The sequence below is a fragment of the Phacochoerus africanus genome, chromosome 10 (assembly GCF_016906955.1).
Source record: "Phacochoerus africanus isolate WHEZ1 chromosome 10, ROS_Pafr_v1, whole genome shotgun sequence".
NCBI lineage: Eukaryota > Metazoa > Chordata > Mammalia > Artiodactyla > Suidae > Phacochoerus > Phacochoerus africanus.
The window spans coordinates 118,016,305-118,028,678 of NC_062553.1; the positions used below are offsets into that span (position 1 = coordinate 118,016,305).

The 12,374-nt window shown below is 39.2% G+C and overlaps 1 protein-coding gene across 2 annotated transcripts in view; it reads left to right on the top strand.

The window, feature by feature from the left end:
- The window catches only part of SLC9B2 (solute carrier family 9 member B2), a 37,846-nt gene extending 28,969 nt beyond the window's left edge, over positions 1 to 8,877 (top strand). For both annotated transcript variants that reach the window (XM_047798794.1, XM_047798795.1), the window contains exons 10-12: positions 1,163 to 1,271; positions 4,382 to 4,518; positions 8,458 to 8,877. In XM_047798794.1, the coding sequence (XP_047654750.1) occupies positions 1,163 to 1,271; positions 4,382 to 4,518; positions 8,458 to 8,679 (468 nt within the window). In that variant the 3' untranslated portion in view covers positions 8,680 to 8,877. The remainder of the gene's footprint in view (positions 1 to 1,162; positions 1,272 to 4,381; positions 4,519 to 8,457) is intronic.
- Positions 8,878 to 12,374: the final 3,497 nt, after the last annotated feature.

A 12,374-nucleotide genomic window follows, 5' to 3' on the forward strand; every position in this document is an offset into this window, starting at 1 on the left:
CCCCTAAATAGTATAGGAATAGCAGCTCTAAATCCCTAGGGCTGAGACAAAGCATATCCTTCCACCTCCCTTCCCCACCTCACTAGTCCCGTCCCCCTGGACCGAGAATATTTAGACCTTGTTAGATCCTTGGTTCATTGGGTGACAGAGAAATCACTGTGGCACCCTGTCTACAGAATTTGCTGGATATCTACTCTCCAAACTTGTAGGACATCCACCCCCTAGGGTTCTAGGGTACATAGGGAGGTGTACTGCCCAAGGGAATTGGTTATGAAATCACCCCAGGAGAGGGCATGGGGGGAGCTGCTGGCCACCATGGGTACTGTAGGAGCCTGGTACTAGTGAAACCACCTGGATTGCAGGAGCCTAATGTTGAAGGACCCTGTTGCGAGAAGCCACAGAAATCAGGAAGAGTGACTTTTCTTGAAATATCTTTCAGCCTCTTCTGCTGACAAAATTTAATATAGTGCAAGCTGGCAATGGAGAAATATTTAAAGGGCCCAGCTCCATTTTCTGCAGGGCATCAAAGAAAGGAGGATTTTGAGCAAAGAGGCAATAAATTAACAACTGTCACAGTACTTTGTTGTACCTGGATTTTATTTTTGTGCATGATTTGAGATAACCATAAACAGTATTTTTATAAAGATAAAATAAAATTGGAAACAAAAGCCTATCAATAAAGAAATTATTGCATAAAGTATGGTACTTCCATCTGGTATTATTCCACAGATTACTGTGCAGCAATTATGAGGAGCATATCTAAATATATGCACTAACGTAAGTTCTTTAAATCATATTGTTGGATGAAAATTAACAAAAATTTAAACTATGAAATAATATACTAGTTATAATATATATGCATAGATTGTGTATTCAGAAGCTGAAGTACGCCTGAGATTACTTGGTAAGATTCTTTATAATTAACATTTATTTTCAAACCAATACTAAAACACCTCATACCTTAACTGTGTTAGAAATATCTTTGTGTAATTTTTTGCTCCATGCTAGCTAAATTCTTATTTATAGGTGCCACAGAGATGTAGTCTATCTCAGGTCAAATTCATTCAAATTTCAAATTAGTAAAACTCTTAGAACTTCTAAATTCATATAGTAAAAATCTGTGTGTTTTGTGTGTGTGTGTGTATGTGTGCACTTCTTTTAGGTAGATGTTGAAAAAATTATAGCAGTTGCCTGGAGCATTTTTCAGCCCCTTCTTTTTGGACTGATTGGAGCGGAGGTTTCCATTGCATCTCTCAGACCAGAAACTGTAGGTAAGAATTTCAAAGTTACACTTTTGCTAAAATCAACTCTTTAAATTCAGTTGAAATATACTTAGTAGTTCCCACTGTCACAATTATATAATAAATATCAATCTAAGACAGTAAATTTTATACCTTTAATACGGTTCCTTATAAAGAAAAGTAGCACTGCTGACTACCATCAAGAAAATGCAAGCCTACGGTGTCTCTCATGTTCCAGTAGGTTAAGGATCTGGTATTTTCACTGCAGCAATGAAAGAAGAAAATGCAGGCCTTAAAACTTTTTTTCCCAAGGATGAGACTGTTCATCTAGCCTTATCCTTTCTTGGCTGTACCTGCAACATATAGATGAAGTTCCAGAACCAGGGATCAAACCCCATACCACAGCATCAACCCAAGATACTGCAGTGACAATGCCAGATCCTTAACCCACTGAACCACAAGGGAGCTCCATCTAGTCTTATCCTAATCAAAGGCCAGAATTTTCAATAGTGACTCTTGTAATATGTGCCCCTGGAATAGAAATGTTTATGCATTCATTCTTTTATTTGTTCAAACATTTGAAAGCCATCATGTTAAAACTCTCTTTAAGCAATAAGGTCCTGCTGTCTAGCACAGGGAACTACTTCTAATCACTTGTGATGGAATATGATGGGAGATAATATGAGGAAAAGAATGTGTGTGTGTGTGTGTGTGTGTATCACTGGGTCACATTGAAAGAATGTGTATAGCAGAAATTGAAAGAACATTATAAATCCACTATAATAAAAATTTTTTTAAAACTCTCTTAATTCATAGCATTTCACTTAAAAATTATTTTACACACATACACTCATTATTTCCTCCTTTCCTTGCATCACAGTAGTCTTCCATCCTTACTAGGGGCTCCATCCCCTGCTACCTCCTCCTGGATCACACACATAGATTCTTCCCTTTTTCTCATGCACCTTCAAACATCCTTATCACAGTTTTCTCCTCCTTGGAAGTTAAACAGACTTTAATCTCACCTATCTTAAGATAATATCCTTCCATTCTGATACATGCTATTTCATGGATGAACCTAAGACATTACACTAAGAAAAAATAACAGTCACAAAAAGAAAAATACTGTATGATTGTACTTATATGATGTAACCAGAGTAATCAAATTCATAGCAACAGAAAGTAGAATGGTGGTTGCCAGGGAATTGGGAAAAGGGCATGTGGGGATTTGTTGTCTAATGGGTACAGAGTGTCAGTTTTACAAGATGAAAATGTTCTGGATATTTGTTGCAGAAAATATCAGTGCTTAACTGTGTGCTTACTGCACTGCACATTTAAAAATGAATTAACTGGTAAAAATTTCATGTGTATTTTTCGTGATCAAAATTTACACACACACACACATCCTTTTTCTATTTCATTTCCCCCTCGCCTACCACTCTGTCTCTCTATTCCTCTATTCAGTCTTTTCTAAAACAGTACCTATATTCCCCTTTTTTGTTTCAATGCTCTCTCCCTTCCTCAGTATTTCAGTTCAGCTTCGCCCCATCACACAAGCAACCCTGCTCTTACCAAGGTTGTATTACTGAATTCACTGAACACTTATCAGTCTTTCTTTTTTCCTTAATATCTCAGTGGCATTTGATGCTTTTAGCCTCTTTAAAAACACTTTCAGGAGTTCCCACTATGGTTCAGAGAGTTGAGAACCTGATATTGTCTCTGTGAGGATGTGCATTGGATCCCTGGCCTTGCTCAGTGGATTAAGGATCTGCTGTCACCTCAAGCTGTGGTATAGGTCACATTTGAGGCTTGGATCCAGTGTTGCCATGGCTGTGGCATAGGCCTGTGGCTGCACCTCCAATTTAACCTCTAGCTTGGGAACTCCTTATGCCACAGGTGTGACCCGAAAAAGAAAAAAAAATCACTTAAACATTGAGGTGTGAAACTTCCTATTTTCCAGTGTCTTTTGAGTCTTTATGCTACATATGGCGTAAATGCGTCTCCTCCTCCCAGTTCTTTCCAAAGCTTTCTATGCTTCTCGCTCTTCTTCACTTTCCTGAGCTCATCTACATTCAGGGACTTTGATTATAAACTATATAATTCCAAAATCTTTATCTATAAATCTGTGTATCCTGTAGTTCCCATTGTGGCTCAGTGGTAAGGAACCGGACTAGAATCCATGAGGATTCTATCCCTGGCCTTGCTCAGTGGGTTAAGGATCTAGCATTGCCATGAGCTGTGGTGTAGGCTGCAGATTCGGTTCGGATCCCGAGTCACTTTAGCTATGCCTTTTTCAGGTCCAGTAGCCTGGAGAGGCCAAGCCACAATCCTTTATTTTGTACATCAAAATAAATTTACCTTTATCAGCAAAGGATTCTAAATGCTGACTGAATGAAGTTGATGTATATGACAACCAGGACTGAGGGGCTGTGAGTGTACACATCAGTATGATGAAACAGATGTGTAGTGCCAGTGTCTATTTTGATTGGTCAGTGCTCAGCCAGCTCTGTTCTGATTGGCTCATAAATATTTTGGCTCTTACTTCTGATTCTGTACTCTGTAATGAATTCTCAACCATGTTGATGAAAATATTAATTTTTTTCTTCTTTTATGCTCTCTTACCAGTGTTTTATACTGCACTGACCTCATAGTATATTAACTAGTTGTTTATGTTGCTGTCTTCCTCTGTCTATGAAGAGGCAAATCTGCACACTATACATTCTTTATATTAGTGTCTAGTCCAAATCCTGCCATGCATAACCTGTCATTAATAAATTCTTCTTAAATAAACACATGGAAGAAAGCATAAAAAGACATTCACATTTCCTTTGTAGAAATTCAAATTGTTTAATTAATTTCTGTTTTTAATTTAGAGTAGTAATCTGGTTTCTCTTCAGATCAAATAAATCTTTTGCCTTTTACTAAAAAATAAAACAAATCTGGGGGAAATATCTTCTTTTAAACGAATGGCCTTATTGATCCTTAATATTGATGTTTTGATAAATTATGCCTAGCCATTTTTGTCTTTTAAATTTTTTAATGTTTTTAATATCTGTTGAGAGAATTTTGAAGTAATAACCATGAGATTCAGTTTTTCCCTCAGTATTTCCTTATGTCTAAAAATCGAATATGTCTTACAGGCCTTTGTGTTGCCACCCTGGGCATTGCAGTATTGATACGAATTTTGACCACATATTTGATGGTGTGCTTTGCTGGTTTTAACATTAAGGAAAAGATATTTATTTCTTTTGCATGGCTTCCAAAGGCCACAGTACAGGTAATGATGGATTCTTTAACTCCTATTTCTGTATGACACTTTGAAATTTTGAATAAGAGGCCTTGTTCAAATTTGGTGAAAATAAGTAATTAAAGTTTGATTTATGGAAAGAATTTATGCTCATCTCTTCTTTAACAGTTTTATTTTTGGTGTAGTGAGTCCTTAAATATGACTGCCTGTTTAAATTTCTTTCGATTGCTAGAGTACAACTGAATATCCAGTAAATACCCATGCTACTAGAAAGCAGTAGAAGCAGGAAGAAAGAGTTTGGAAAGAGTTTCACCAGTCAGAGCTCTCTAAATCACCCAGAGATAGTTATTAAACTCTTTTCATTTCGGTATCTTCTAAGAAGAGTGTGAAAAAGAAATAGCATAGCCCATCTTAGTATTTGGAAATACTTCAGTGTCAATGTAATTGATGATCAGTTATGCTCTACCACAGTCTTTCTGTATAATGGAGAAAGATTAATGAGAAACAACTCAGAAAATGCTTTATTTCCTAGATTATTAGTTGACATTAAATTTTTCAGTCCAATTGAACCACCTGCCAAAGGTCTCAATCCCATGACCCAAAATGTATGCACTCTACTGAACGAGGCACCAACAGGTAAATGCTTGAGTGGAGTGACTGGGTATTTGGTAGCTACCTATAGTTGTTAATTAAATTAGAACTGTATAGATTATCATTTGTTGTAAATGTTATATATCCCTGTTTGCATTGTATATTCTCTGACTAATTATAGCAAATGAGATTTAACTGTTTCATCCTTGGTTATTTTGCAGTTATTAAATATCTGTTTCAGGAGTTCTCTTGTGGCTCAGTGGGTTAAGGATCTGGTGTTGTCACTTCAGCAGCCTGGATCGCTGCTGTGGCATGAGTTCCATTGCTGGCCTGCGAACTTCCACATGCTGCAGGCGTGGCCAAAAAAAAAGAAAGAAAGAAAGAAAGAAAAAAATCTGTTTCATGAAGTGAAAATCAGATGTCTTAATTTAGGAAGCTTTGAAGGATGTGTATGCTCTGTAACCATATGCCAGGTTTGGTGTGGTTATGGAGTTGAGCATTATTCAGGAGAAGCTTTTCTTTCCATCAGACTTTCAAAAGCATCTGAACTGGCTAAGAATGCTGTGAGGTTAATATAGGACAGTAAGTGGAATAGTTTCTCCCTCAGTGTCTCCACCTTCCACACTACTTCTGGTAACCTTAGTAGGTGAATATGAAAATAATCATTCTAGGACTTCCCGTCGTGGCTCAGTGTTACAGGCCTTTGTGGTTAATGAACCCGACTAGCATCCATGAGGACGAGGGTTCAATCCCTGGCCTCTCTCAGTGGGTTAAGGATCTGGCGTTGCCATGAGCTGTAGGTCACAGACAAGGCTCAGATCCCACATTACTGTGGCTGTGGCATAGACCGGCGGCTAAAGCTCTGATTTGACCCCTAGCCTGGGAACCTTCACATGCCACTGCTGCGGCCCTAAAAGATAGAATGACAAATAAATAAAAGAATCACTCTAGTGGCTTTGGTATGAAGGATTTGTTTCCAAATGTTAGAATTTGAAAGATGGCACTTGCACACTATGAAAATAATTTTTCTTGGCCTTGCCCTCAGCATGTAGAAGTTTATGGGCCAGGGATCAAACCCCAGCCACAGAAGTGACAACACTGAATTCATAACCATTAGGCCACTAGGGAACTCCAAATTTTAAAGTAAGGAGAAATTATTTGTTGAATCTTGCATATTCATGAAACAAGTATTGTATAAAATTTTATTTTTCTTCTTTTGCCACTGCACAAGAAATAATACTTTTGTATATATTTTTTCCATATTAGTGTTTTTCAAACTTTTTATCTATGATATATAAGAAATAAATATAGAGAGCTGGGGTTTTTTGGGTTTTTTTGTTTATTTGTTTGTTTGTTTTGCTCTTTAGGGCCTCACCCATGGCATAGAGGTTCCCAGGCTAGGGGTTGAATCGGAGCTACAGCTGAAGGCCTACACCACAGCCACAGAAATGCCAAATCTGAACCACCTCTGTGACCTACACCACACCTCACAGCAACGCTGGATCCTTAATCCACTGAGTGAGGCCAGGGATTGAACCCACAACCTCATAGTTATTAGTCGGATTCGTTTCCACTATGCCACAATGGGAACTTCAAGAAATATATTTTAAATGAAAACTCAGAAAGCATACAAACCCCAAAATATACAAATACATACACATTTATACACTCAAGGGAGAACTTAAAGAGAAAAATACATTGTAGTGAGTGCAGTTCTTGCTGAGAATTCATGAAATGTTGAATTAGCTATGGGAAAAGGTGATCTGCAGTCACAAAGAGCCCTCTAACACAGAAGCTAAATGAGCTAGATTTTTATTTCTCTGTAACCAACAGTCCAGTGTGGACATTCCGGAGCTTGCAGGGTGTTTGCTGTTCTCAGCATGCACCTTCTGTCCATGGGTCCACTTTTTCACCATTTCTCATCTAATAGGAAGGGGAAAAAGAATAAGCTACAATTGGCATATAGCTTCAACTAGTTGCGAAGAAGACTGGAAAAGAAATCTCTATTTGGACAGCAGTGTGATCAGCTAAAACTCAGAGATTCTGTTATAGAAGCAAAAGGGGGCATTCAGATATTTGTGGCCAATTAATAATCTTGCTCTTGTGTCTCATCCACACCAATCTTTTCTTTTCTGTTTCATTGTCCTAGAGATCAGCATTGCTATATTCTAGAATAAGGGGATAACTAGATTGACTAATATCTTTTTTCCCATCTGTGCTGATAATATTGCATTTTCCGGAGTTCCCATCGTGGCGCAGTGGTTAACGAATCCAACTAGGAACCATGAGGTTGTGGGTTCGATCCCTGCCCTTGCTCAGTGGGTTAAGGATCTGGTGTTGCCGTGAGCTGTGGTGTAGGTTGCAGACTCAGCTCGTATCCTGCGTTGCTGTGGCTCTGGCATAGGCTGGCAGCTACAGCTCCGATTCAACCCCTAGCCTGGGAACCTCCATATGCCGCGGGAGGGGCCCAAGAAATGGCAAAAAAAAAAAAAAGACAAAAAAAATATATTGCATTTTCCCTCTAGAAGAAAATAAGTTTTCATAATACTTCCTAGTAGATAGATTCTGAATAAAACATTTCACCAACTCTTAAGGCAGAGAGTGAACCACATACCTAACAAGATTAGCTTCACATTTCGAAGATGCCTGCCACTTTCAAGTTTCTTGATGTTTAATAATTAGGCTGTAAAGCAGTTTAGGCTCTAAAGCAGTAAATATTCTTAAGCTTTTCATTTAAAACTTCACACACACACAAAAAAAAAAACCCAAAGAAAGAAAACCTTCACCATCTTACAGTAAGTATCACTGCATTTTTTTATCTTGGTCTTTCCTAATCCCAAATTCCTAACACTAAAAAATTGATATAACTAGTAACTTTCATCTTTACTCAAAGGGAATTTAGTATATAAAATCATGTTATAGTTAATTAATATCCTAAGTTTGTGTTTGCCTTGTATTTTGAAATATATTTGCCTGATATTTTTGTAAGTTTACCTTGTGGAAATAGGGACATGTGAACCATCATTCTTTTCCTATGAAAGAGCAGGGAGAGCTTTCAGAGATCATCAAAACCAACTGCAAGAGTTCCCTGGTGGCTCAGTAGGTTAAGGATCCAGCATTGCCACGGCTATGGCTCAGGTTTGATCCCTGGTCTCCAAACTTCCGTGTGCTGGGGGTGTGGCCAAAAAAAAAAAAAGAAAGAAAGAAAAAAAGAAAAGAAAAGAAAGAAAGAAAAACCAACTGCAGTACATTTAAAAAGAGACTATCAAACTTTCTGTTGAAGATAAGAAAAAGAAATTTTGTTTTTGCAAATGATAAAATAATTCACCTTTTTTCTGTGTGCTTGTCTTCTCATGCTGCCAACTTTTCCTTTTATAGGCTGCAATAGGATCTGTGGCTTTGGACACAGCAAGGTCACATGGAGAGAAAGAGTTAGAAGGATATGGAATGGATGTGTTGACAGTGGCATTTTTGGCCATCCTCATCACGGCCCCAATTGGAGGTCTACTTATTGGTTTGCTAGGCCCCAGGCTTCTCGAAAAAGCTGAACAGAAAAATAAAGATGAAGAAGATCAAGGAGAGACTTCTATACAAGCTTAAAGGTGAAAAGAGAGAATGCTGAATATAATTATTCGAAAGATGCCAGCAGCGGCTACTCTTATCCAGATGGATATTGACATATGTAGTGTTTAAGCTTAAAATGTAATAGAACCAAATGTGTGCCAGTTTCTTTAAGCAGCAGTTTTAGCCATTACCCTTTCCCTATGGGGCTATGAGGGTAATGTTCTACATCTCCAACCTCAACTCTACCTTCCTTTTTTTTTTTCAAACATCCATTCATCAGTATATCTTAATTTGTATAGTGACATGTACACGTCATTGTACTGCCACAATTTCAGTATCCTGTTCTGCTAGCCCACGGCTTGCTCTGACTTGCTCTTACCATCACAGTTTCATGATTCATGGTCACCTAGCCTTTCATGCCTTGAATTGTTTGGGGCTCGTCTTCTTTTTGTTGTTTTGTTTTACTCATTGATCAATTTTTGCTTCCCTGCTAATCTGCCTCTTTTCCATTTCTACCTCTCTGAACAACTTTCTGTGACTTAGTATAACTGATTGGTCCCCAAAATTTTGAAGTACACGTGGTGTTTTCATTGGTTTTTCTTCTTAAGCCTGTCTAGATGTCAGAGACTTTGTCCTATTCCCTAGCCAGGTACACAGAGTCCCCCATTTCAGCAGCCCATCTGAGTTTGCTTCCACCTAAGGAGTGCCCCGATCCAGCCCTTTCTTATTTGTTTCTTGTGACCAACATCTTGATGCTAATCTTTTTCTCCAGGTGAGAGAGAGCTAGTTTTCAAATCTATGCCAGCCTCATGAATATCATCTTAATTAGGGTAAGGTAAGCTGCTGTAATGAAGAAACAAAAAGTACAGTATTTAATGTATTTCCCTCCAGTAAAACCAGCAGACAGGTTGATAATGACAAGGTTACTCTGAGGTCTACTCAGAGACCCACGTCCTTCTGTCCTGAGGCTCTGCCATGCCCACAAAGGTCAAAGATGGTTTCTCCCATGTCCCCCTTCTAGTCCTCAGGAGGAAGGAAGGAAGAAAGCCCAAGGCAAACGATTTATTTTCAAGGAAGTGATTGGAAGTTGGACGCACCTCTCCTCTTAGAGTCTGTTGATGGTGACCATGCCCAGGTGTGAAGAGGCTGAGCAGTGCTGTCCCTCACTAAGCATTCACATTCCTAGGAAAAGGAAAGATCAGATTCGAGAGCCAAGAGTACCACTGTGTTGGGTGTTACCATCACCTAGTAGCATATTCTTACAGGATTAACAAGGGCTATTTAAAGACAGTACCTTTTAAGTGACCAGAGATCAAGAAGACGTTGTCAGATCCTCATGAAGAAGCTGAATTACAATCTTGTCCAAAAAGAAGTCCATGCAAATAAGCATTCCTCAAAGCTTTTGTTTTGGGGATGACTTTTCAGATGATTTTTACATGACATATAAAAAATGAAATCACCTTCTAAATACATAAAACTAGTCCTTGTATGAACCAAGGATTAAGAATCAAAGATTACGATTAAATAAACTTCAAAGAAAATTCTAATTGTTTTATATATGATTTCAAATACATGTATGTATATAAGTGAATAAAGTAAAAGTTTATAAAATTTTTAAAAATTAAAATTAAAAAAAATAAAGATAGTACCTTTAACCAAAAGAGTGACTTCTGTAGCAGGAATTTCAGGCGTCGTGACCTGCTAGCAGAGAAGATGAGAAGAAAGGCTTACCTGCATAGGTCACATTTTATCCCCCTTAATCAGCAGCCCATCTCTGCTTTTACATATCACCCATAAGTTCCTCTGCTTTAGGCCAATTCCTGCCTAGTTGTTAGAATAATCATGTTTAAGTAAGCAGGGCATTAGACTACCTAAGGGCCTGATTTAAAAGGAGACATACATGTAAACCAACTGAGAAAAGGGTTATAAGTGCTCTGACAAAAGTGAATATAGAGTATAAACACACTTTTGGATATTGGACTAGCACGTCATGTTGGAATAAACATCTTGTCATTAGACTGCTTTTCCAGCCCCTTCCACCATGACCTTCACCTGTCCAAACCTAGCTTAATTTTCACGAAGGTAACATAATATGAAACCGTTAACAATCTTCATTTTTATGTCAGCCTGACTCTGGCTCACTGTATTCCCTTACTATTTATGTTCTGTTTGGACTGGATTAACTTCTACCAAAGTCAGATGGATGAACTTCCTTAGCTAGGTGTACCTTGGTGGTAGCACCATAAACAATGCTCCTCTGGTCTCTACTTTCCCAGGCTCTGAAACTAGATTCATTCAACAAACATCACCAAAAGCCTTCAGTGACCCAGGCACATCATGGAGACTAATATTATTACCATCTTTAAGGATCTGACAGTCTGATCGAGGAAAGAGACCATTAAACAAGAGATTGAAGAACAGTATGATAAGTGCTAGGATGCAGGAAGTATGGGGTTGCCAGGGAGCTCATAGCAGGAGCACCCAATCAATCCAGGGGAGGTGCAGTTTAGGCAGAGCCTCTAGAGAAAGTAAGATCTTGACCAGGACTCGGGGGATGATTAGCAAAAGGCACGTGAGGCTGAAGGGTGGTACAGTTAGTGCTGGTTCCCACGTTCGCCAGTAGATTTTCTCCGTGTAATAGGCTTTGAATACTTATTAACTAATGCAAAACATAGTCAGTATTTGTAAGTAAACGAGAATGTTGTTATAAACATTCAAGGCCCCAAAGAAGAATGAGAAGTGGAAATTCCGTGGAAATCATCGAGGAGTCCAGTAAGCCACTGCCAAGAGCCTGTTCCATTTTTCAGAGCATGTGGTGACTTCCTTCCTACCATTCCTCGGTGGGCAGCCACCGACCAAATCTCTATGGCTCTCTGTCCAGTTGTGGTCTCTGCAGGGCTCACTGTGAAGTCTCACGTTTATCACCACATTGTAAGTCACAGCTGTTGTCTTGGTCGGTAATCTCAGAGTTAACGATGCGGAGGGATGACAGGCCAACCAAACTTAGCCCACCCCAACCAGCGATAGAATCCACTACCCTAACCTCCAGGTGCCTGGAAGAAGGATGTAGTACCTTACACATACGTCTGTCAGATACTTACAGTGCTTTTTTCAGTTTGTTTGTATGTTTGTCTCCTATTAAATTAACCCCTGAGGAGTGGGAGCCATATCTTAGTTACCTTTGAATCCTTAGCACTATGCACAGGGCATGGAGCACGGTGGACGCTTAATAAATGTTTATCCACTGAAACAGTGAGGAGATTCTCTTCCAGTGTCAGAAAACTACCTGTCCCACAACAGTTTAGATCTTGGTCAGTTTAATCTATCTTGGTCTCCCCGGGCTCCTACCACAATGTACCATAGATTGAGTGGCTTAAACAACAGATATTCACCTTCTCAGAGTTCTGGAGGCTGGAAGTCAAGCATGAGGGTTGCCAGCATGATTGGGCTCTGATGAGAGCTGTCTTTCTAGTGTGCTGGTAGCCTCCTTCGCACTCTGTCCTCACAAAGTGGGGGAGGAAATGGGGATGGAGGAACATATGCAAGCTCTCTGGTGTCTTTTCTTAAAACATTACCAATCCAGAGTTCCCGTTGTGGCCCAGCAGGTTAAGAAGCCAACACAGTGTCCGTGAGGATGCAGGTTCAATCCCTGGCCCCACTCAGTGGGTTAAAGATCCCACATGGCCACAAGCTGGCTCGGATCTGGCATTGCTGTAGCTGTAGTGTAGGCT